This window comes from Ylistrum balloti, unplaced genomic scaffold, assembly GCF_031769215.1.
Source record: "Ylistrum balloti isolate Yb309-2 unplaced genomic scaffold, AGI_CSIRO_Ybal_v1 Utg370154, whole genome shotgun sequence".
NCBI lineage: Eukaryota > Metazoa > Mollusca > Bivalvia > Pectinida > Pectinidae > Ylistrum > Ylistrum balloti.
The window spans coordinates 60,730-88,240 of NW_026782153.1; the positions used below are offsets into that span (position 1 = coordinate 60,730).

At 34.4% G+C, this 27,511-nt stretch overlaps 1 protein-coding gene across 1 annotated transcript in view; it reads left to right on the plus strand.

Moving 5' to 3' along the window:
- The first annotated feature begins 12,940 nt into the window (after positions 1–12,940).
- The window catches only part of LOC132550873 (tight junction protein ZO-1-like), a 46,515-nt gene continuing 31,944 nt past the window's right edge, over positions 12,941–27,511 (plus strand). The window contains exons 1-2 of the mRNA XM_060214962.1: positions 12,941–13,952; positions 24,652–24,824. Coding sequence (XP_060070945.1) covers positions 13,914–13,952; positions 24,652–24,824 — 212 coding nt within the window. The 5' untranslated portion in view covers positions 12,941–13,913. The remainder of the gene's footprint in view (positions 13,953–24,651; positions 24,825–27,511) is intronic.

A 27,511-nucleotide genomic window follows, 5' to 3' on the forward strand; every position in this document is an offset into this window, starting at 1 on the left:
CATCATTGGCGACAATATGACTAGATTTGTTTTGTTTTGCTGGACTTATTGCCCAGTGAACAGCCAGGGTCATTTTGAGACATGGTTGTTTTGTATTAGCTGGTTGCTTCCTCACTGAACAGCATATGGAAGAACCATTTTATGGTGTTCAGAGCAATTAGGGTAAAGTTTCTCGCCAAGGAAAGCGAACATTTTAACACAGATTGGTCATTTGCCTCAGGTAGTGAGCGTTGAGTTTAATAGCCACAACAGTAGGAAATGTTTCAAAACAAAATCAGCGAGAGTTCCATACAAAAATGAACATAACATACCTATATAAGGGAAAACAACATACTGATGATAGATCATGTCTGTTGGAAATGATGGCACTGCTTCATTGGTTTTAAATTTCATGGAAGATAAATCTTTCACAATCACAAGCATCAAATATTATGCAACATATTGCTTGATTCAAGGTTTTAGATCTGATGATGATTTTGAAATGAGATCTTTTATTAAATGGTCCGAGCGCTTCATGACTTTATACCAACTAATTTCTGACTTCCTACCAAAAGAAGGACACTATTTAGCAGTCACAGTAATAGGATTTGTACCAGAAATAGACATATACAGTGTTTTAATGAGGTCAGTGAACTTCACATAGCTCTAGTGAAAACTCTTGAGATAATTAATACTGTGTTATAAAGCATGTCATAAACGTCTTGTTTCAGACTGAAATCTGATTACCTTCAACCTTATAGAGCGTTGACATAATCAGATATCAGGCACCAGAGAGTCACTGGCAGAAATCTCTTTCACAGTTGGCTGTCTCAGACCATACTAAATGTTTAATTTTGTACAAAAACAAAAATTGAGTTTTGAAACTGTTTTTTACATTAAAAAGAAAATTATGTCCAAATGTTTCTTAAATTGGTCAATCCTTTTTTTATTGAAATACTTGAATAGTTATTAAATTTTCTTTACTCTCGGAATGATTTTTAGAAGAGCAAATGGACTATCTGCTGTCACATGGAGGGGTAATGCATATGTTATTTCAACTGTAAAGATCGGAATTTAAAGATTTAATTTCAAGCAAATTTCCTCTTGGAAATTCAAGGAATGAAATTTTTAGAATATTGTTTAATTGACAACAGAATTACATTGAATTGTGACACAGGATAAAAAAGGGAACACAGTGATGTTCCACCCTAGGTGTACCTGGATGACCTCTCTGGGGACCTAGACTGTATACCTCTTCTCCCTAATTAATACAGGTATTTTGATCCAGGTACATAATTCTTATCACCAGGTGACATTAGAGCTTGTATTACTTACCCAGCAAGGTTTCATTGACCCCTAGGAAAATTTGAAGGACATCCAAGGAGAAATTTGTTAAGAGCTGGCTCTGCTGCAGAAATAGAAATAGCTGAGTAGGCTGTTTTATCTTTGTGCTATAAACGATGAATAAATTTATCAAGGAATTTATCTGAATTCTGAATGTTGAGTTAAATCGTTTGCGCAAATAAGAGAATTTCACTGTCAAGTTAGCTATGGTTATGGTTAAAACCAAAAACACTGTTTTTTCTGTAGAATCAAAAATCATTTGTGATAAAATGGCCTTATAACCAACTTTTACGAAAGAAAATTAAACAAAAAATACAGTATGTTATGGTGTGTTTGGAATGCTTGGCAAACCTAGCATAAAACACACTGCTGATCTAACTAAGCCTTTGTTTCCCTACTTTTGGTGGTGAAATGTATTTAGTATGTTAAATTCCTCGGTCATTGTGAGATGTTTGAGAACTTGACAGCATGGTGTAAACCTGTCTGCAGATTTCATCATGTCCATATTTGTGTCCAGTTTTATGAAAGAGAAAATCTTATACACAGTGTCTCCGCACCTCAGCTGTCATTGTACAGTCAAAAAGAGTGCAGTGACACTGTCAGTGTTGAATCTTAATAGACAATAAATCTGAGTAACTCTGCCACTATGGATACCAAATCAGCAGTATTTCCAAGCCATCTGACAAACTGGTACAGGAAATTGTGTGATTGGCAATTCTTTGTTGATGAAGGCCTGAAATGGGGAGCAAGTGCTTGATTTTATGTTTAAACACAAATTCTCGGAAAGTTGAATTTCTTCTGAAACAACCGATTATAATTGATTTGATGATTCACTAGGTAAAATTTGTTTCTTAAAATTGAATTTTGAAGTTAAAATTATGAAATATTTATTGCCAGTTTTCGAGAGTTCGTTTTGAAAATTTCTTTTCTGTTTCATTCATTTTCTGTCCTTATTTCCACATAAATAAAATGGACTGTATTAACATCTAAAGAAAGGAAAGTTCATTACTAAGAGACAGGGGTGATAAGAGCTGTCAGAAGTGATATTAAATGTCACTAACAATATGTGTCCTTTCTATTTTTATCTCAGCTCCTCTCATTAAAAGTGAGGACTTCGGAGAGGTTAAATGTGGGGTCATCTATCCATGTAAAATAAAGCACGTTACACCCAGTTAGGACACATAGTTAAACTCTAAACATTTACAATAGTAAAATTCAGCAAGGAATTTAAAACTGACTTACAAATACTTAAACTGTTTCCAGATACATTTGATATGAATCTTGGAAAAGGATACCAGTGAATTTAAAACACCTGTCATTTTCATACCTGCCCTGGTACCATGGTTACGAGACTACCAGTATGTATAATGGACTACTATCTAGTATTGTAATCAGAGCCCTGCCTAGGATATCTTTCAGCAGCCAGTTAGGTAGGGTTTGTAGTACTGTAAAACCGGTCCCCTCCTCTCTATCATCATAGTAGATCACACAGGCATTAACATTGCATTGGTCTCAAAGGGGGACGCATACTCGTCTCATAAAGATGGATACCTCCGCCATTGTCTCATAAGGTACGTCTCATACCTGGACATTTGTCTCATAGAGATGCTTACCTGCACCCTCATTTCATAGAGATGCTTACCTCCACCCATATTTCTTAGGGAAATGAACCTGCACCAGTAGAATTCAGTGATTTACCTGAGTATGATTTACCTGTGGTAAACATTGATTACCGGTAAAATTTATTGATATAAGTGTGTACCTGATGATCAGCATCTTGTTCATATTTTGTGAATGTGATCTTGAGAAGAAGATTTTTCTGAATTTGACTCTGGATTACCTTGATATAAGGAGTAAATTTGTAGAGGATTTTGATAATCAGTGGACGAGTGAAAAAGTTGGGATATCTTTTTAGCAGGTAACATTCTGTAACACACTAACGCGTCACGTCTACCTAATCTTCCTAACCGTATCTAAAACATTACACTGAATACTCAGATCTTTCATTCAGAAATAGATTTAATTAAGGATTCTTAAAATATTTATATCACAAAATCAATTCACAAACTGTACCTGATATGAGTGAAATATGAAAGGACATTTATTACAGTTGGTTATAAAATTTCGGTGGAATGTGGGATTACTATAATATTTGTCAGATCAGCTGATCTGGTATTACAGATAAAATCTATTTTGATGAATTCCTTAGAAAAATAAACAAATTTAACGGATATACCAACCATTTAATGGCTGTTGATAGATATCAGAGGTATGGATCAGACACAAACCTCTAACTTAACAAGCTGGGCTTATTTGTGTGTGCGGGTAGTTCCACCCTGATAGAACATTATCCACACAGAACAACTATATTCTGTGTCATCTTAGTCAAATGCTATCTTATAGTGGACAACAGTTGATAATGATCCACAGATGTTATAAAATCTTACCAGCTTGAGCTCGAGGTAGTTACAAACTCTGTTTTTGAGGAACTTGTAGATTTACAAATTTTGATTTTTTGTGTGTGATATTTTGATGGTTATTGATGCATTCAGATTTATAGAATTCTGAACTTTAATGTATTTAGAAATAAATACAAAAATTAAACTTTTGAAATTTAAAATTTAAATTTTAAGCTTAATATGCTCAGGTAATACTCCAGGTGTGGTTTTCTGGGAGCAGAAATGTGGTTTAAATGTCATGTTTCTTTTCTTGCGTTCCATTGACGTGTTGTTTTAATTGGGGAGGTTTAATCAATATTCTTGTTATTCTTACAAATTTTGGATTGAATTATCAGTAATCCTGATCATGATAGTTAGATCTATGTATTGGTTTAGTGTGATTGGATATCTCTAGAGCATGTTGTCCTACACCAGTTATCTGATAGAAGGCTGTTTATACTATTGATGTGGGTTTGTGTTCACAAGTTTTCATATGGGTAGGAAATAAACAGACACAATGACGGTAAGTGAAATGATCAGAGCTATTTCTCAAATCATCAGAGCTATTTCTCTAATCATCAGAGCTAATTTTCAAATTATCTCAAATCATCAGAGCTAATTTTCAAATTATCTCAAATCATCAGAGCTAACTCTCAAATCATCAGAGCTAACTCTCAAATCACCAGAGCTAACTCTCAAATCATCAGAGCTAACTCTCAGATCATCAGAGCTAACTCTCAAATCACCAGAGCTAACTCTCAAATCACCAGAGCTAACTCTCAAATCATCAGAGCTAACTCTCAAATCACCAGAGCTAACTCTCAAATCATCAGAGCTAACTCTCAAATCATCAGAGCTAACTCTCAAATCACCAGAGCTAACTCTCAAATCATCAGAGCTAACTCTCAAATCATCAGAGCTAACTCTCAAATCATCAGAGCTAACTCTCAAATCATCAGAGCTAACTCTCAAATCATCAGAGCTAACTCTCAAATCACCAGAGCTAACTCTCAAATCATCAGAGCTAACTCTCAAATCATCAGAGCTAACTCTCAAATCATCAGAGCTAATTCTCCTGTTATATATTACAGCTAGGGTAGATCTATTTATATATTGAGTAAGATAAGATGGTCAGTTCTGGACATATCATTCTTTATCTGTGATAAACTCTTATAAGTCTTTGTTACTGTTTCTTGACCAAAGGATCAGGTTTGTACATTTCATTAATTTATTTTACAATGCGTGTGCTATGGATTTTGCCTGGAGCCTGTCATATTAAAAAACCGTATGTTTTTACTGCATGAGCTATAGAGAAATTCTCCCGAAGTAAGGAAGGGGCTAGATTTTTCTCAGGTTTGTGAGCAGTAGCATTTGCGACTTTTTCAGTATTTGAAAATTAAGGATGATTTTGAGATAATTTTCAGTCTGAACACCATGCTGACAGGCCTGTATCAGTAGACAGTGTGAATTGAACTTCAATACTAATTGTCCTAAGTTGGAGACCAATCAAGGGAGATAATTATTCTAGACTTTTGACAGTAAAACTTTAATCTTTTTCATTAGTGTAATCTATAGGTCACAATCTCCACACATCACCCTGTAATAGACACTGACTAATAGATTGGTTCATAATCTGACATTTTTGTGGAGAAAATTAAACTTTTTCAGCCATGACACATACAGTGATAACAATCTATAATGCCACTATGTTGGGATGCACACCTATAAACGGCATATCATCACTGTTATGAATGACATGAGGCCGACCGATGTTATCACAGTAGGAAAGTTCTCACGATTCACACTGTGATTTAACATTAGTCTTTAAACATTATATCACCTTCAGTGACATCTGGATTTAACGATGATACTACATGGCTTATCTGTGATAATGAACAGGGCACATTTACAACAATTTAATGTAAAATTAGGAAGAAACGAGCTGAAAATTAGAATTTGTGTTCATTGAATGTGAGATGCTTCAGTGGAAGTGATATGACTAAGTCAATCATGCAGAGGTGCAACATTTCATGAGAAATTAATATTTATGGATACAATTTACAGAAATGTGTCTTTTAAGAAATATTCACTTTTTCAATCACTACATTACAGTGTAAAAAGTTTGCATTATACTCTGGTCATGTTGAAATACTGAAAAATATCTTTTTTAATATCTTTTCTGTTAAAACATCTTTTGTTTTTTTGGAATATCTTTTCTGTCAAAATGTTTTTTCTGTAAAAGTATCTTTCTTTTTTTTAAGATATCTTTTCTGTAAAAATAAAATTTCTGAAATGAAAAGAAAATGATATTCCTGATCGTTTGATATTTATCTATGATCAGAAAAAGGATGAAACATGTTTTGAAGTTTTTATGTTGCATGATAACAATTTTCATCTAATGGGGACCATTTTCAAAATAAAAAAATCCATTCATTTTTAATACAGTGTACTTAAACTTCCATAAACTGTAGGAGAGTGAAAACAAAACTATTGTCTTAGAAACTTCAGGCATTCAAGTCCGATAGAAAACATTGCATAATAATTATCATGCTTTAACAATTACCCCTTCGAGAGCCTCACCATTGCTGCTACATACCTGAGAAGATGTGAAATATGAGCCTGTCCTATATAACAACACAAGTCTCTGCATTCCACATTCAAATCTCACTCAGACCAATGGCCTTGGACAAACAGAAGAATTCAAATAACACTGTAGCTATTGGTCCAAAACTATCAGATTGAGGTAGGTCATTTTCTAATTTGAATTCTGCATTGTTCTTCATCAGACAACAGGATGCTTGAGGTTTGGGAATGATATTCTGTAAAAAAGATTCCTACTTCAGTCAAAATAACTCGACACGAAAATACAACCATTACAGTTGTGATAATTTTATATTCTACAAGTCCCAAAATTTATCTTTACTTTTGGTCTCAGCTTTGTAAAGTTTGGTTTGAAATTTTTAAATTTCCAGTGTGGTTTTTTACATCATATATACAACACTGAATCTCCACGTGTGTTTCAATGGACCCTCTTGTTAGTGCTTTTAATCTGTTTGGGGAAGAAAAACACGATTCACCAACAAAGTTCATTAGATGTACTGTGAAGTCTTTTCTCCATATAAGGATGTGATTAGGGTTTCAATGGAAACAGTGTTATTGGGAAAGAAATGTCAATCACATTGCATGATATTTAAATAAGGATTTTTTTGCACCTGTCTTTGTGAATGGAAATGAGTTGTTCAATAGTTCCGTCGTGGTTATCAGCATTCCAGAAGGTGTGGCCGCACTTTTGATAAAGGACTCCTCCTATAGGGCATTCAGGTATACTGTATGTTGTCTGCAGTGTGTTGTCTGTTGGAGTTCAAATTTTTTCGGTGGAGGAATCAAGCACCTTTGGTCAGATTTGAGCTGATGACCATATAAGGACATATTTGACCATTCCTAATCAGGCCACAACATGGAAGATGACCATACACAGTTTTTGACCTGTTTTTATAAAAAAATGAATGCAGTGCATTGAATGATATTGATATGGTATTTGATGCAAGGAGTGTATACAGGTACCATCAAACTTTTGGACATATCTGTCTTCAAACTATTTATTTTCTGTGTGGATGATACTATTTATTTCTGAAGGTTGTTGTGATGTCATGTCTGTATCACTGGTGATTTAACATACTGTTACAACAGTGTTAAGACATTTAAAATGAATGGATTGCTTATGTTGCCAAAAATATGCAACTGTTGTCTGCGTCCAGTGAAATCCCACGTCTGTACTCCTGATAATAAGGTTTGTGCAATAATTATGAGTATATAAATGTTTTGAAAAGAAATCAAGAGAAAAAAATGTTTGAAAGATTTAAAATCATAATGACGTAACTAAAAAAAGCAATAAAGATTTCAAACGTACTAGATAAATGTTTTAAGATTTTGAAAAAAAAAAGAATAGAATTAATATCATTGTAGATATTTGTATATATGTTCATGAGAATGTTATCTTAAAAAAATTAACAAAACCATTGGAAATTTTATTTTTTCCCAAAATAAAGCATGTTTCAAGGGAGATAACTCTGACAGTAATGTGATAAAATGTTTGTTCTGTTTCCTGAAGACGTCGGGTCTTGGATAGTAGACAAACATTGATTATCTTTTTGTTTTATGTTCATAGCAAAAGCATTTACAAAACCAGGTTGGTTAACATTTGGAGTAAAGAACCTAAGTCAGTGTCTCTATAGAGTTTATCTGTCACATTTATCACTATATAATTATGTGTGACTTACATTACACTGAAGTGGTATTAATGTCTGCTTTTCATTATACACACCCAGGTAAACAGATAAGATATCATGTATGTAAAGGTCAGAGGTCATAAAGCTATACAGTGCACAGGACAAGGTTATTATAATGTGTCTTTATACATCTACTCTGAAATGCTTACAAGCTGAGTGTAATAATATTTAGAAATCAAGACCAAAATATCAGTTCATTTTTTTTTAAAAAAGAAGGAAATTTTTAATCAGTGTTATTTTATTGTATAACATATAACCCATCAGTTGAAAATTTGATACCCAGACTTTCTAGACTATTGTGTTCATATGATTGAATAACTGATTGAACAGTGTCATATCTGATCAGTCAGAGTTAAGGATGTATGCTAACAACAGATCAAGTTAAGGGTGCAAGCTACTGACTATAGTCAGAGTTAAGGGTACAAGCTACTGACTATAGTCAGAGTTAAGGGTGCAAGCTACTGACTATAGTCAGAGTTAAGGGTGCAAGCTACTGACCATAGTCAGAGTTAAGGGTGTATGCTACTGACCATAGTCAGAGTTAAGGGTGTATGCTACTGACCATAGTCAGACTTAAGGGTGTATGCTACTGACCATAGTCAGAGTTGAGGGTGTATGCTATTGACTGAAGTCAGAGTAAAGGGTGTATGCTACTGACCATAGTCAGAGTTAAGGGTGTATGCTACTGACTATAGTCAGAGTTAAGGGTGCAAGCTACTGACTGAAGTCAGAGTTACTGACTGAAGTCAGAGTTAAGGGTGTATGCTACTGACTGAAGTCAGAGTTAAGGGTGTATGCTACTGACTGAAGTCAGAGTTAAGGGTGTATTCTACTGACTGAAGTCAGAGTTGAGGGTGTATGCTACTGACTGAAGTCAGAGTTAAGGGTGCAAGCTACTGACTATAGTCAGAGTTAAGGGTGTATGCTACTGACTATAGTCAGAGTTAAGGGTGTATGCTACTGACCATAGTCAGAGTTAAGGGTGTATGCTACTGACTGAAGTCAGAGTTAAGGGTGTATGCTACTGACTGAAGTCAGAGTTAAGGGTGTATGCTACTGACCATAGTCAGAGTTAAGGGTGTATGCTACTGACTGAAGTCAGAGTTAAGGGTGTATGCTACTGACTGAAGTCAGAGTTAAGGGTGTATGCTACTGACTGAAGTCAGAGTTAAGGGTGCAAGCTACTGACTGAAGTCAGAGTTAAGGGTGTATGCTACTGACTATAGTCAGAGTTAAGGGTGCAAGCTACTGACTGAAGTCAGAGTTAAGGGTGAATGCTACTGACTGAAGTCAGCGTTAAGGGTGTATGCTACTAACTGAAGTCAGAGTTAAGGGTGTATGCTACTGACTGAAGTCAGAGTTAAGGGTGTATGCTACTGACTGAAGTCAGAGTTAAGGGTGTATGCTACTGACTATAGTCAGAGTTAAGGGTGTATGCTACTGACTATAGTCAGAGTTAAGGGTGCAAGCTACTGACTATAGTCAGAGTTAAGGGTGTATGCTACTGACTATAGTCAGAGTTAAGGGTGTATGCTACTGACTATAGTCAGAGTTAAGGGTGTATGCTACTGACTATAGTCAGAGTTAATGCTACTGACTATAGTCAGAGTTAAGGGTGTATGCTACTGACTATAGTCAGAGTTAAGGGTGTATGCTACTGACTATAGTCAGAGTTAAGGGTGCAAGCTACTGACTATAGTCAGAGTTAAGGGTGTATGCTACTGACTGAAGTCAGAGTTAAGGGTGTATGCTACTGACTGAAGTCAGAGTTAAGGGTGTATGCTACTGACTATAGTCAGAGTTAAGGGTGCAAGCTACTGACTGAAGTCAGAGTTAAGGGTGTATTCTACTGACCATAGTCAGAGTTAAGGGTGTATGCTACTGACTGAAGTCAGAGTTAAGGGTGCAAGCTACTGACTTAAGTCAGCGTTAAGGGTGCATGCTACTGACTGAAGTCAGAGTTAAGGGTGTATTCTACTGACCATAGTCAGAGTTTAGGGTGTATGCTACTGACTTAAGTCAGCGTTAAGGGTGTATGCTACTGACTGAAGTCAGAGTTAAGGGTGTATGCTACTGACTGAAGTCAGAGTTAAGGGTGTATGCTACTGACTGAAGTCAGAGTTAAGGGTGTATGCTACTGACTGAAGTCAGAGTTAAGGGTGTATGCTACTGACTGAAGTCAGAGTTAAGGGTGTATGCTACTGACTGAAGTCAGAGTTAAGGGTGTATGCTACTGACTGAAGTCAGAGTTAAGGGTGTATGCTACTGACTGAAGTCAGAGTTAAGGGTGTATGCTACTGACTGAAGTCAGAGTTAAGGGTGTATTCTATCAATACATTAGTTCATAATGTATTTTTATTTTAATGTTATTAGATGTATTATTGTAAGCATTTTTATATCACCTATGTCAAAGTGGAAAAAAGAAGACCGGAAGAGAAGAAGATACGTTAAAAAGTTACAGTATGAAGCATAAAACAAAGTTGTAGGTGAGGAATTGTAAAGTATTAGTATGTATGATGTATTGATGAGTACACAGATATACAACCTCTTAACATACCAGAGAGAATGCTGGGTTACAACCTGACTTCCCAGGTATCTGTGTCATGTTCATATTTTTAAAACACTGATAGTGTATATCTATGGAGCATTACAGGGCTCCTGGCATCTGTGTCATATAAATGTTTTAAATATTGACAGTGTCTGTGTACAGAGGGTAAAAAGGGTCTTAGCATCTGTGTCATGTAAATGTTTTAAATATGGACAGTGTCTGTGTACAGAGGGTAAAAAGGGTCTTAGCATCTGTATCATGTAAATGTTTTAAATATGGACAGTGTCTGTGTACAGAGGGTAAAAACGGTCTAAGCATCTGTGTCATGTAAATGTTTTAAATATGCACAGTGTCTGTGTACAGAGGGGAAAAGGGCTCCTGGTATCTGTGTCATGTAAATGTTTTAAAACAACGACAAAGTCAAAGAATAAGAAATAAATGCGGTTATATCACCCATGTATATATATGGTAGGATGCCATAACATAATGTACAGGTGAGACAGGATGATAGTACAGGTGAGACAGGATGATTAGTACAGGTGAGACAGGATGATTAGTACAGGTGAGACAGGTTGATAGAACAGGTGAGACAGGATGATAGTACAGGTGAGACAGGATGATACTACAGGTGAGACAGGATGATTAGTACAGGTGGACAGGATGACAGTACAGGTGAGACAGGATGATAGTACAGGTGAGACAGGATGACAGTACTGGTGAGACAGGATGATTAGTACAGGTGAGACAGGATGATAGTACAGGTGAGACAGGGTGATAGTACAGGTGAGACAGGATGATAGTACAGGTGAGACAGGATGATAGTACAGGTGAGACAGGAGGATTAGTACAGATGAGACAGGAGGATTAGTACAGGTGAGACAGGATGCTAGTACAGGTGAGACAGGATGATTGGTACAGGTGAGACAGGATGATAGTACAGGTGAGACAGGATGATAGTACAGGTGAGACAGGATGATTGGTACAGGTGAGACAGGATGATAGTACAGGTGAGACAGGATGATAGTACAGGTATATACTTACCTGTGAGTGGGCTAGGTATGGTTACTCGTCATACACTACTTTACCGCTAAATGTTAATGAGTTACAATTTTGATGTCAATTATATTTTTGGTGTTAGTTTTACTTGATCAAAAGTCATACTAAATATAGTATTTATTGAAAAACTGACCCAGTTTTCGTGGCAGTGGCAAATGGTGTCAGATCTCCAAAACAGTTTACAAGAAATTTAGGGTCGTTTCTTCATGAAAACTAAGTTTTGTCGTGGCCTTGTTGCCAATAATTGATCATTAAGTCACCGTTTAAATGTGATAAAGAAGACATTTTTACCTGTTATTCAGTCCTTCACTTCATGGAACTTTGCCACATGTATTTTCCCTCAGTGTACAACCTACTAAGTGTCTTGTTTTAAAGAAAGGATAAACGTGCCCTGGCTATTGGCCAGAATTTTCCACAAACTCCATAATTGACTTGATTCAGAGCCATTTTCTTTGGTGACCTGCTTTACAGTGGCACTTTGTGTGTTGTGAAATTATTCAGTTATTGTGACAAAGTTAATGTGTTTCACATGAAATAAGATATCTCATTCACACAACTTGGAAAGGGTTATAGGGGCTATATTGAGTTCGGACTTTATTAAATGGTTTGTCCCCAGAATTGTGGCCCCTAGGGAGCCCAGGACAGTTGATAACAGTTTAGGTATGCATCCCCTACCACAGCATCACTCTGATCTGTTTTACACTTCCAAGTCCTCCTGCTGAGCTCATCTTTGTCCCATCATTGTTCAGGGACCACCAAATATTTGACCACAGGTCAGTGTTGATGGTCATCCTATTTCTGTGGGACACATCCTGTCAAACCTTCACAAAGGGCCTACTCAAAATACTGGGATTTGATTGGTTCATTGTTTGATTAACAATGGGGATTGCTCTGATTTCTCCATCCTGATTGGTTCTGATTGTTCTATTTATAACTGTCCTTGGGAATTTCTCTGGAATGTCATTCTTTTTGGATGCTGTTCAACTTTGTTATGGTGGTTTGTGTCCGTATGGCATACACTCAAGGTTGGCCTTCCCTGTGTTCGTCAGATACACGACAGACACGTTGATTATCATTAACCAACAAGGTGTCAAATATGTCCTTTCTCCTTTTATTGCCAAAACTTGTGAAAATATATGACCTGATCATGTTTTACCTGGCACTATTTTATTGATTATGTCCTAAATCCAGTCGCAGTTGTTCGGATGGTCCAGTCTATGTTTTACATATTGCTGTCTGCAATATACCACACAGCCCTGCACCACTCTGTCTCAGAGCTGTAGCAACCACTGAGAGGAGGAGAGGGCTGTGTGTGTTTCGGATGGTGGAGAGATAGACTGACTGAAGATCCTCTCTAACTCAGGAGAAGGAAAGAAATCACAGAAAACGGGGATTTAAATTTTTCTTTCCATTCTTAAGAAGAAATAGAAAGGAAGAAATTTTCCTTCTGTCACAAACTGTCAGTTTTTTTTGTGAAATAACATCGCAATAGAAAGGAAGACATTTTCCTTCTGTCACAAACTGTCAGATTTTTTTGTGAAATAGTGTCACAAGAAAAAGGAGACTTAAGATTTTTAATTCAAGTGACAAAGGAGAATATTTTTTTCAGTCAGCATTTCATTGGATTGAGAAAGAATCACTCTCTTTCTCTCCATTTTGAGAAGGATATATGTCTTTCTCCTTAACATCAGTAAACTGTCTCTCCATCCAAGAGGAGTTGATGAAGTCACCAACATACCTGTTAAGGAACTGAGTTATCACTGTGGGAATACCAACATAACTGACCAAGATTTCGCTTAACATTGATAAAGGACTTAGTAACGCGTAACTAATTCTGTATCACCCCTTGTGATAGCAAATAAGTACTGACAATTTCTTGTGGAGATTTTTTTTTACGTGTGTGAATTTATTGAATTTTTTCGGTAGAATATTTAAGGAAACTGCAACTTTTTGAAAGAAATAATCTATTTATAGATGTGATGACATCACAGACAGATTTTGCAGAGCACTTTGATGTGTCACATTACATATCCCAATTAAACCGATGAATTTCCTTGAATTTATGTTTTGTTCAATTTTATGTAAATTGAATATTTACACACGACTTTTGAAAATGGAAATGGACTTTTACACTATATTTACATCAGTGTTGTACACCAATAATTAAAGCCAGTTTACACTGACTCCAGTGTAAAGTGGGAAAGCCATATACCAGTGTAACAGTTTACATTACCAAGTTTCGACATCTTGACAAGAAACATGAAGCTTCCAAGTAACTTGTTCCAACAGATCTGCAAGGTAAGGTTAAGGTCATCATACACTGTTCTATAGGAAAGGTCAAGGGTTTTAGGTCAAGGTCATAACAGATCTGTAAGAAAGGTCAAGGTTATGTCACATTTCAGAAAATTATGTTGAATAAACTTGATGTTTTAGAAATATTGCAAAAAATAATTTCAGAAGAGCAATTAAAGTGATAGAGTTAAGATATCTCTGTATAAAAAGAAACATTAATGTTAAGTTTTACACATGAGTGTTTAAATATAAGTCATTGTTAAAAGTGTTTTTCCAGTGTCTTTCAGTGGCAGTCAAAAATGAGATTTAATCAAACCAGCTTGTTCTTTTAAGTTTTATCCCTAGAAAGAAAAAGGAAATGAAAGATACCTGTAATCTAGATGCATATCTGTACTTATAAGTGTTGTCATGGTAACATTGTCCTTATTTGGCTGTGGTTGAATATTTCTGCAGTGCACACTGTATTTTTTCCAAGTTCTTGGCATGTATAACTTTTAAACCTTATCCTCTTGTGGTCACTCCTCCCTATGTGACTGCTTGACCAAAGCTGGTGCCATCACCCTTCCCAACATTGTTGTGATAATGGGAGGTGACAGGCCAAGCTAATGTCATAGTAAACAGGTTGTGATGTAACATCAAACACCACAGGAATTAAATCACTTGAAACAAAAATGAAATAATGTGGTTTTGGATTTTTGTTGTTCTAAGAGTAAATATTTCTTTCAAAACAAAATTATTTATATTGATATATATATATTATATATATATATATATATTATATTTGTTGTCAGCTATACTACTGACATAGATGTATTGTCTGTAAAGTCTCTAGCAGTAAGTGTATGGAAAAGATACAAAACTATATATAGACACTGTAAGTAAATAAAAACAACTGATGCTTAAAACTGGGTCAGATAAATCATTGTCAGTAAATAAAAACAACCTTAAAACTGGGTCAGATAAATAAAGCTCTGATGTATTGTGAGTCTGGACTGGGTCTATTGTGTCTGGACTGGGTCTGTTGTGTCTGGACTGGGCCTGTTGTGTGGACGGGTATTCTGATTGAGATCAGTTTCTGGAGCAAGATCTTGGGGGGAAAAGCCTCTGATTACAAAAGTATGTCACAAAATTAGACTGTTACAGACACAAATATATCTCTTTATCCCTTTACCAATGACACACACAAAACTAGACTGTTACAGACACAAATATACAAAAGTATGTCACATATAATTGACACACACAAAACTCTTACAGACACAAATATATCTCTTTATCCCTTTACCAATGACACACACAAAATGATTTTAAAGATTGATAAGTTATGCTCTGTCGCATATTAAAAAATATAGTATCAGTTAATTATTAAATAGAGCCAACACCGGTTCACTGTAGGTATGCTTCTTAGGTGGTACCAACACTGGATAATGGGGTATATACTAATAGTTGTAATAACAAAGATATAGGATAGGGCAGTGTTGATTATTAAACAATATCAGAACAAAGTAAAATTATATAATCCTGATAAAGTTTGATCAAATATGTCTTGTTTTCATAAATCAAATATTTGGGACAAAATGTGTTATTTTTGGTTGAATCATGGCTTTATCTGTTAAAATTCTAACCCTATGACAAGACAAACAGTTGAATACCTGACAATTTAGTATCCATAGTTCTGAGGAAAGAATGTCTTGGTGCAGGTGAATTTTATCATTTCTTATGAACACAGATTAGAGCTATGTTGTAAGACTTGACCGAGATTACATGATGACAGGTAAGGGATAATTAACATAGTCGTCTTTCATACCTCAGCTTATTATTAGACAGCGAAATTGATATCGTATTTACCCAAAAACTTGTTTTTCTTGATTTTTTGTATTCCAAAACATGCTTAGTATCTTCAACAGTTGTAATCCAACAATGTTAAGGTGTTATGGTAAAACCCCAACATGACTCTGGTGATTAATCTCAGACAAGAGGGGGAAATCCTGTTAAACAGTGTGGGTTAAAGACAGGTTTTACCCACAGAACCTGTCTCTAACAAACAATATAAGGAATTGTAGGCTTACAGCTATAGATGTAAACAAATACTTTTTATAAAAGTCTTTAAACAAACAAGGAGGAATTACCTGGATTTGGGAGATTTGCGATTTAAATCTTGATGTTTTCTGTGTAACGACTTGGTTCTGTTTCATTCCAGTCACACGCTGTGTCTGATTAACAGTAAATTTGAATGTTGAATATGTTTAGAATTAAACCTGAATTGTGTGAGGATAACATGAAAGGTGTTAAAATAGTGATCTTCTTACACAAATCTGCATTTTATTAATGTAGAAAAATGTTTACTGAAAAATTACTTTGTTTGTATTTAAAGGTTTGGACAGTTAGATTGTGAAGGGTTAAATCCTTGACAATAATGAAGTGTCGATTGGAAATGTTTAAACTACAAACACTGACACATTGAGTCGTTCTGGTGACAGTTGATATCTACAATTTATTCCTAAGTTTTTAGAAAATTAAGAAAAAAATAAAGAAGATGTAAAACATATCAGAAATAACTGATCCTATTTATAAAATCTTGCTGTTTTAGAAATAATAGAATTTTGGAAAATTTTAGTTGGAGGAATTCTATGTGATGGATATTAGTCATCAGAAATAACTGATTGAAGCCTGTTAACATAATTTTGTTCATTTGAAAAATAATGACACAAATTATGAATATTCTATATATGAATATTTTGTTTAAATATAAACAGTAACTATGGTAATTAACAAAATTCAATTTTCATTCTTTTTAAACAATTTATGTTTAAATTCATTTATTTCGAAAATTTCTTTTTCAAACAGTGGCCATGAAAATATTTTTACATAATTTAAAGTTTGAATGTCCTTCCAGTTCTTATAGAAACATTTAGTGACAAAGAGACAAATATTTAGAACGATTATTTAGTGACAAAGAGACAAATATTTAGAACGATTATTTAGTGACAAAGAGACAAATATTTAGAACGATTATTTAGTGACAAAGAGATAAATATTTAGAACGATTATTTAGTGACAAAGAGACAAATATTTAGAACGATTATTTAGTGACAAAGAGACAAATATTTAGAATGATTATTTAGTGACAAAGAGACAAATATTTAGAACGATTATTTAGTGACTAAACAGATGTATAATTCAAATATCTATTAATTTGTGTTAATTAATGAAATCCTTTATATCTATTTTTAACACATACTTAATATGCTTTACTACCTAGAGAAACTAAATGTGATGAATTTTACTTGAATTCATGAGAAAATGAACATCACACACATTGATTTCAATGTTTGTGTTATTTTGGCATGCTTTTAGAACAGGCTTGAGTAATAATCCGGAATTACAACTCAAAAGGATTGTCTGTGTTTATTTAGTATAAAGGATGTTTATTTGGCAATATAGATCAAATGTTTATGTGGCAATACAGATCAAATCTAGGAGAAGAGGATGTTGTTGTAGTTGGCATTTATTTCATATATTGGATCAGTGGCCATGTTTGTTTTATAATTAATTGATGACTTCTGGTTTTGACTCCTCCAGACGATTGGTGTTAGTACTCACATCCAAACAGCTGTACTCTTGTGTAACGACATCAGCTGATCAACCTAATTTCTGCTAATGTAATTGGATTAAGTCAAGGTCCAGACTGGCTCAGTATGGATGTGTCTTGATAAAACAGATTTATTTAATTTTCACCTGAACCTCTTTGATGTTTCTAATTAATTATCATGGTGTCTTAATCCATTGGTACTGGAACCAAAATCTTGGTCTGAGGTTAGAAATATTTTCAAGACTTGTGATCTACTGTCTGGACTTTTTCCTGTTCTGATTTGTGTCCTATCTTTGATCTTGTTGATAATTACCTGTAATTAATTGTACAGGTAATGTCTGGAGTTAGGTACAGGTGTATTATGATACCTGTGGTGAAAGATTTCACACCTGGGTTTACAGGTAAGTTAGGTACTCTACCCTATTTTCACTGGTCGCTTTGACTCAACTTGTGGGATTCGTACTTGAGGTGGTCATTTTCACACCTGGCCGAGCCGGACAGGTCAATCTCATTAGGTCTGCTTCAGTACATGTCTGTATCTGATAAGGCCTGTATTTAATTGTACATGGTGTTTGTACCGAGGTAAAATATGTTGCTGATTTTTCTACAAATAAATAAAAAACGATTGAAGGATTGCTTCACTTTAAATCAACAATTTTAAACTCTGAAAATAAGTAAAAAAAAAAAAAAGAAAGAGAGAGAGAAGAAAAAAAAACAGTTTTATAATATTATCAAAAAAACCAGGGACATGTAATCTGTATTATACATCCCTGAAAAAACCATAGAATTAAGTGTTTTCAAATTTTGGCAGTAAAATTGAAAATTTACAGAATTGATACATATTGTAGGAGGGTATGAATATTTTAGGAAAAAAATCTTTTATTTTAATTGATGTTTGTGAGTATAATGAAAACATTTGAGTATGCCATCATATTTGTTTACTTAAATTCAAATATGAATTTTAATGGTCTACCAGATCATGTATAGACCAATATGTCAGCCTGAAATTCAGCCTTTCTTCTGGATGTTTTAAATCAGATTTATGCAAAACTGTATAAAATAAAAATCTTTGCACTCAAAAAAAATTATAGTTGAAATAATTAAGACTACATATAAAATAAAGGGGGAAAATCACCTGCAAAAATTGACTAAATTTGATTTCAAGATAAATCTAGATATTTGACTTCCTGTAGAAAAAGACATGTTGATTGGCCATGTTGGCACACTTCTTTCTAGATTGGTTCAATTATATCAAACAAAAGTGTGTATATGTTTGTTACAAACTGACCCATTGCCCCCCTGTGGCCATTTGTTGACCACTGGGCAGTCCAGACAAGTGGATTAGCCTGACCACACCCCCAGTGCCCCAAGCCTTACCCTAATGAGCCAGGTATTGTTGTAATGGTCATTTACCTGTGAACATATCAACAGAAGCTGTTGAAGTACCAGACATATCTCCTCAAAATCTTGATGACTACAAGCTTCTACAGATCTACTGGGAAAACTGCTTCCTGTCTGACAGTTTCTCTCTCCTATAAAACTAACAACTTCACAAGAAATTGTCACATTCTAAAATTTTAAGCAAAACACTAAACTCTCTTTGCCATTGGTGACTTGTCTCAAAAATTATCAGTGATTGTCAGACATAACTAACTTATAGCAGAAGGAAGCAATTACGACTTTAAAGGAAAGCTGTGAGTCTGTGAAGAAATATCAGTTGGGTTTGATATTTTGGTGTAAGGAAGACTATATTCTATACAATAATAGTGCTATTGATATAAGTGTGCTACATACTACAGTGCTTGGAAGTTTTACAGAAACACCATGAAGATTCCGACTAATGTATTAAAGGCTTTGAATGTGGTAGGTACCGTAAACATTATTATCAGATATTATTGCAGTTTTACCAAAGTCATTTATTTTCTTAAAAATACAGATCTTATTCAATTTTCTTTTTCTTGACTTAAATATTTTGGAATTATCTCTAAAAAAATTAACCAACTTTATAATCTTTGATTCATCTTCTGGCTGAAAATTTCACTATTTTAAAATATTTCAACATTTTAGTTTAAAAAGCAAACATTACAGTTTTATAGTTGATCTGCAAAATTATCTTGAGAGATTTTAAAATTAATGTCCTTTGGAAGGTTTCTGGGTTGTTTGCAGTTCTGAAAATATGAAGTAATGCTACATAAGTGTCCAAATTTGTGATTCATCACATTTCAAAGATTATAATGTTCATGTTGAAAAAATTCCAATTTGGATGGATAATTTGCCAGAATCGAGAAAGGACAAAATGGGGTTTTTTTCAAAAAATATCATTTATAAGATCATTTTTCATTCTACTGTATATTTTAGAATATATTTCTGCAGATTTATTTTAATCCAGGAATGTAGCTAAGAGCATTTATTGGGGCTACAGACAGGGGTTATCAGATAAACACACATGTAATATGTTTGAGAATGTGATGAAAGTTAAACCTTGTTAAAGGAAGGTGTAAACTTGGAAACTGACCAAGAATCTCGGCCAGGTATAGTCTGGTGTTACACATGTATGTAGGTAGATCTGACCTGATGTTTGGCTGATCGGCCTGTGTCACTGAGACCCGGGAATGTAGATTCCACAGTATAGATACTGAACGTTGTTACAGTGATCCAGAAAATGACGTTATATGTCAATTATGGGAATATCGTGATGAGATTTTGGAGATATTTATTATTCAATCTCGTGACAGGATCAACAGAGGTGACACCGTTTCTAGATAATGAGATGTTAAAATGATTACATGGGTAAAGTCGAAGTGTTATTGAAGTTTATAAAAAGTTTTAGAAAGTTGGATGGATGTTTTATGGAAAACTTGCAGGATTTGCTCAGAATTGGACAGAAATACCAGAATTTGACCCAAATTGTCCCGAACTGACCAGTGGATACTTCTATGGCCATGTTGGTCAATGACAGACTTCTGTCACAGGTACAAAGTCGGTCACGGTACCAGTATTTTACAATTTATCTGTCATGACTTCATGAATCAATACAGTTTCATGTCATCATTTTTTAACCTGATTCTCTTATATTACTGGTAGATTTGAAAATGTTGGGTTCCATTCTAAAATTTTTCGTCAATAATGTCGCTCAAAATCAGAATCCTAGAGAGTATCACAGCATGGCATTGAGATTGATACTCAGAAAAAAGTATTTTTCTCCTATCTTAATTTTTTTTACTGAAAATGTTATGGAAAGTTGAAACTTTCTAAAAATCATAAAAAACTACTTTGATGTTAAAAGGTTTATATAAGAAAATCTGTTTAATGTTGTAAAAAAAAAGAAAGTAAATGATAATAAGGAAAATTTTAAAATATATCAAAAATAAGTGAAACTACACTGCGAGATGGCATTCATGAGCTCATGAACGTTCATGAATCATTCAATGAACTTTTAAGAATACTGGTAGATTTGATTCACTGGTTAAGTAGATATAAAACTTCTGTGCGATGGCGGAACAGAAAATGACTTGAGGTCTGATGGTTTCGCTGTTTCATATTTTTGTTCCTTTGTAAAAGAAACACATTAAGTGTCATTAGAGAAGGCTGTTGGTGATCTGGAGAGCTTGCAATTACCCTAGTATCTGAAAAAATATTGGATTTTAAAGACTTTAGACAAAAAAGAAATCTATTTCATGACAAATGACTTGTAAAGGAAATTTTTTACTTGTCAAATTGTCTATTTATCCCAAGCCAAAAAATCTAAATTTTCTCTAGATTGACGGATTACAATATGTTTGTATACATCTAGTGTAAAACTATGTACAAGTTATTTGAGGAATTTTGTGTTGTAATAAGCCATTGTGTGTAACTTCGCTTTCAGCTGTGTATAAGTAAAACATCAAATATTTAGAATATATACCTGGGATAGTTTATGTAAATTAGTGATTTACCTGAGCTTTATGTGTGATTTACTTGTACATGGTAGAAGCATTTTTTGTCCACTAGGCGAAGGTCCAGTCATGGCTTATGTTGTCTGGATTACTTAAATAAACCTGTTGATTGAGTACATCAAAGTTAGAAGGGTATAACTTTGTGCCAGAGAAAAATACCTGGCACTCCGTCTGACACAGGTGTACATGACCTAAACAGGTGAGCTGTTCAAATCTAAATCATATTTTTTGAAGCAAATTTTTGTTCATTTCTAAAATGTTCACAACTATTGCAGCCAAGGTGACGGTCGATGGTATGTAATGAAGTGTACATGTCAATCATATAGCTTTATGTAAAGACAAGTTTATCAAAAATCCGTCTAAATAATTTGTTTCATTCATGTAGATACAATCTGATGGAATGTAAATATGCTTTTATTTGAATTTCATTTTTGTTCAAATTCCTGAGTAATCCTTTAGTGATTTTCGGTGTAAAATATTTCCAAGCATTAATTTGACAAAATTTTGATACTATGTGAATGGTCAGGGTGTTTATACTAGACATGGTTATTTAAAGGGAGAAACAAACCCAGTTGTTTTATAGAGTATGGGCAGGTGTGTATTTTATGCTATTTTTACACACTGTTACAGTTGCCCTATAATAAATACCAGTTCCAGTATCAGAGTCTAGTGTTTAGACCAAGAGAGCATCTCGTCTGGTCTTCATTCACTATGAAATTACAAAAATCTGGTTTATATATTTTCAAAGCTGTAGAATGCTCTAACTGAAAACTAAGTATAGACAAAGTCCCATTTGTACTGATCAGCTTAACATCAAGGTTTACACCTTTCTTGTTCGTAAAATTATTAAAAATCAAGAATTTAAATCATGGTCTCAGTAATGGGTTATTGTCCAAGTCTTTTTTAGTTACTTAGATACTTAAAGAAAAAAAAAACTCACTTTTCACAGTTGTTATTACAAAATGTAGATTAATCTATTCAAAAACCTTTGAAATTTCAACTATTTGCTAAATATTAGAGAAAAAAATAAAAGAGAGATTGCAGATTTTATACTGTTTCATACAAGGCCGACTTTACGTATTCAATTCACTATATAATGATATTATGTAATATTTATGTGACGCTCGATACTGTTAAAAATGCAGTTCTAAAGCGCTTTGCAAGCCATGTTTTAAAAACTTATCTTTACTATAAATATATACAATATACATCACATATCTTTGATGATACAAATAAGTGTTAAAACACAGTTAAAACACTATTTACACATCCAATGTACGTTTGAAGAGATGTGTTTTCAGTCAGGATTTATGTACTGTGATTGTGAGTATAATGACAGGTGTTATAGGACTAAGTGTATACCAAAGCTGTTGGAGACTTCATTGGAACAACACTTGATTACATATTCATCTTGACAAATTTCAGGGATGTATTTTCCATCAACACTTGTCCTTCTAAGTGAGGTTTTGGTGCAGGGTTTACTGCACTGGGTCTTCACTGGTTTTGTCATGCTTTGCGAACTATTTATGAAATGTAAAGTTTACTTATGGTATGTGAAGTTTACCTATGGTATATAAAGTTTACCTATGGTATGTGAAGTTTACTTATGGTATATAAAGTTTACCTATGGTATATAAAGTTTACCTATGGTATGTAAAGTTTACCAATTCTATGTAAAGATCCACATTATATTTAATGTTGATGGTCTATTACAAATTAGGTAGGAAATTACTTTATCTAAAGGTAAGCAACTGTAGGTATATTATCATCATTTTTTCAAGATAGGTAGGTTGTATAAGGCAGGGGTAAAGGGGGAGAGGGGGTAGGTAGTATAAGGAAGTGGAGAGAGGGTGTAGGTTGTATAAGGTAGGGGTAAGGGGAGAGAGGGGGTAGGTTGTATAAGGTAGGGGTAAGTGGGGAGAGGGGGTAGGTTGTATAAGGCAGGGGTAAGTGGAGAGAGGGGGTAGGTTGTATAAGGCAGGGGTAAGGGGGGAGAGGGGGTAGGTTGTATAAGGTAGAGGTAAGTGGAGAGAGGGGGTAGGTTGTATAAGGCAGGGGTAAGTGGAGAGAGGGGGTAGGTTGTAGAAGGCAGGGGTAAGGGGAGAGTGGGGGTTTGTTGGTAAGGTAGTGAGGTAGAGAATGGTGTAATATGAGTGATGGCATGCTCCTCTAATGAACTCCCCCACCCCAACCCCTCTATAGTACCAGACACCTCTACTTCAAGATTTAATTTACATCAGCTTTCAGTTAAGTGTATTCTGTAATAAATCTTCGTGGTCCTGACACAGACACCACTACAAAGTGTTGAGATTTATACAGCCCAAGTCCAGTTCTCACCAATCAGCCCTGTTTTACCCTGTGTAGGGCTTGTTTAGGCCAATAAATCTTCCCCATTAATGGGTGGGGACACAGACTTTGGGAAAATTAAGGGCTGTTTTTATTGGATATTGGACAGAACCACAAGTTACATATAAACAGTGGTGAAGCTTCTGCAGTCAAGTGTATGAAGTCAAGCACATCTAGAATTGTTTTAAACTTTCATCTTATATGTTTTTAACAAAATTGAAATTTCAAACTTTCGAAATTTAAAAAAAGTGGAAAATTATCAAGTGTTTTCCAGTTGGCTTCCTGTAGTCTCTTAAATGCACATTAAGGGCTAGTTTTGAAGTTTTAGATCAGTAAAGTGTACCTGTTAACCCTATGACATCTTGATGACTGATGACATCTTTGATATCACAGACTGGGAACAGTCCATTGGTCAAATTTGTCCTGAAAAGGGGTGACAGGTGTGACTTATAACGTATTGGGAGAAAAGTCCTTTTTGACTTTTTATCTTTGATGAAAGAGAACAAGAATAGGATTGGTGATTCCTGTTGTACACTGCTCTGATGAAATACATTAGGGAAAGAAAAATGATCAAAATCTTGTAGATTGATTGTACATTCAAAGAAATATTTACTTTACAAAATTGTCTTCTTTCCACATATCAGTCATTTTACTTCGACGTGTGTGTGAAGACTTTTTCTGAATCAGCAAACCTTGTAAGAGACATCACTGAAAAAAGGGGCAAAAATCCTTTCAGTGAGTTGATGGGTATGTGATGATATTTTTTCATTATGACGAAACTTTACAGAATCGGTTTAGAGATTTTAATGAACAATGTTTTTTATCGTTACAGGTTGGTGACAACGTCGTTTGGGAGACACACAAAGTGACACTTTCCCGCGTGCCGAGGTTCGGCTTTGGTATTGCGGTCAGTGGAGGACGGGATAACCCGCACTTTGCTAACGGTGACCCTTCTATAGCTATATCAGATGTTCTCAAGGCAGGACCGGCTGAGGGCAAACTTCTGTAAGTAACAATAATTTATCACCAATTTACCTCTAATTTATCATCAATTTACCACTGTATACCTTGGCAGTGTGACTTTCGAACTTTACCACTGATTTAACACTGACTGTATGACAATCAGACTTCTTACACTGATAGAACACTTCTATCTACTTACGATACATTAGATTGATGCCAGTACACAGTTTGGTCAATATTACAACAAACACATCCCTCTTGTATGATAATTAGGTCAATATTACAACAAACGCATCCCTTTTGTATGATAATTAGGTCAATATTACAACAAACACATCCCTCTTGTATGATAATTAGGTCAATATTACAACAAACACATCCCTCTTGTATGATAATTAGGTCAATATTACAACAAACACATCCCTCTTGTATGATAATTAGGTCAATATTACAACAAACACATCCCTCTTGTATGATAATTAGGTCAATATTACAACATCCCTCTTGTATGACAGACCACACATGATGAAGCAGACATTTGATAATTGATGACAAATCACTTAAAAGTTGGAATTTGTGTTGTAAATTTGTAGTGTAGTATTTATCAGTATAAATGTTTAATGATATTATCAAAAACATCATACAGACTGCAGTGTGTTTTGAAACATATAAGATACAAGTAATACATGATGATTTTTCAAAAGATATTCTTGGTTCAAATTCTTTCACAAAAACAATTTTAGTAAGGAACTTGAATTCTTAAGATTTTTCTCAGAGAAAATCGGGGTCATCATACATTAGTGAGTAATTCTTGTAAAAATGTGCAGACAATAACCATCGCAGAAATTCTGGAATAAAGACACATGTTGCTGTGTTATTGTGTATTACTGACAAAACAGTAGGTTCATGGCTACACATACAATACTTGTGTAAACAGATATATATCCCCTTCGGAGGGCCAGGCTGTCATAGAGGTGGGGGGGGGGGTGGGGGAACTGCTATTTCACTGTGTACTGTAAGGACGCTCAGAATATTACACTGCTATGTAATGCATTGTGCAGAAATGCTGTGATGTTCTGAAAGTGACACATGTGTCTATAAATAGATACACACAAATATTCTCATGTTTTATCTACTTGCAGATAATCTGAAATTTTTTCTTCTTTTTTTCTTAATTGAAAAGAAAACCAAACCTTTAGATGAATTTATGATTCAAATTTTGAGATAAATTACAACATGATTTACTAAGAAATTAAATATTTGTATGTAATTCAAGCATGTCAATATAGTATGACCAGGTTGGGTGTCAGGAATTCTTAGTTTTGACAGTTCAGTGTGATAGCACTATAAGTTAAGATGTCCATTATTGGCCCACCATATGTTTTCATATGACGCAAAGAAGCAAAATCCCATGCCATTAAAGATTATATGCAAAATGAAACATTTCTGACATTTGTTATCTTTGTTTAGTTAGAAACTTTTTAATGTCTTCGGTCTGCGCAAGATATATCAAATTTTCTATACAACACAGAATGGCATCGATCAATTTTGTCTGAAGAGATAACAGTTTGGCTATCATAGCTGTACGCTGAGAGATCAATTCTAGCTTTTAGACTAAAAATATATTTAGAGGAGGAAACTCCACTCTCGTAACGTTATTACATTATCGTCTTTTAAACACAAGTACATTGCGTTCCACTCGGACTGATCTTGTCCCTTATCACTACAGAAAATTGATGCCTGTTTTTAGATATGTAGGGATGGAAACTATTGTTACATGTTGTTCTGCATTTCAATGGTGAAACTGTTGATGATAAGGGATACAAGATGGAATTTCAATGTACACACACTGTAGTTGTATAATTGTGGTATGTAAAAAAGCTGTAGTTCTTTGTTGTTGAAATCATTTGTCATTTCAATGTAGTATCTTTAATTTGATGCCTTGATCTCAACATTAAAGTGATTAGCACTGATTTACACACATTAGAGAACTACATCAGACAGCTGTTTCATCCATCTCCTTAGACTTGTTGGAGATTCAAATTACCTCAAGTACCAAAATTTAGATAGTTATAAAAAATAAAAATGTAGTAAAAAGAGATGTACACCACCATAGTTCAATATTATTCGCTATTTTTTGATATTGGATATTTTTAGTGTCATATTTAATTTTCTAATTAAAAATAATGTTGTTCCCTCAGCAATAGGAATTAAAGTTTCATCAGAACACCTTCAAATAAAAAATCATGATTATCTCCCTTGATGATATACATATGTTAATACATTTTTTTATATTCATTCAAAATAATGAAAAAAAGAATGATACAACTTCACCTATTCCAAAGTCAGTAATCTAGAGTGGGATTGGGAGAAATATATCAAACTTCAAAATTCTTTAAAGAAAAATGAAATGAAAGGATCCAGCCTAGGGGGAGGGGGGTTGGGAACTTGTCAACACCTTTGAGCGGTAGTTTCTAGGGAGGTGATGTTGGCCTTATTTGTGATTACAGCTGTGTTTTGTGACTAAGATATTGGACATTTGGCTGCAGACAGTCCACAGCTGATCCATACATTCCTGGCATGGCTCCTTCATGATAGACACTACGTGTGTCACCTGTGTATTATTTACATAACAATGTATTTACATATTTAACGATTAATAAAAATATTTCAGGTAATAATGTTTGCTGTTACCTGTCAGAATTAAAAAAGTTATTTGCTATTTTTGA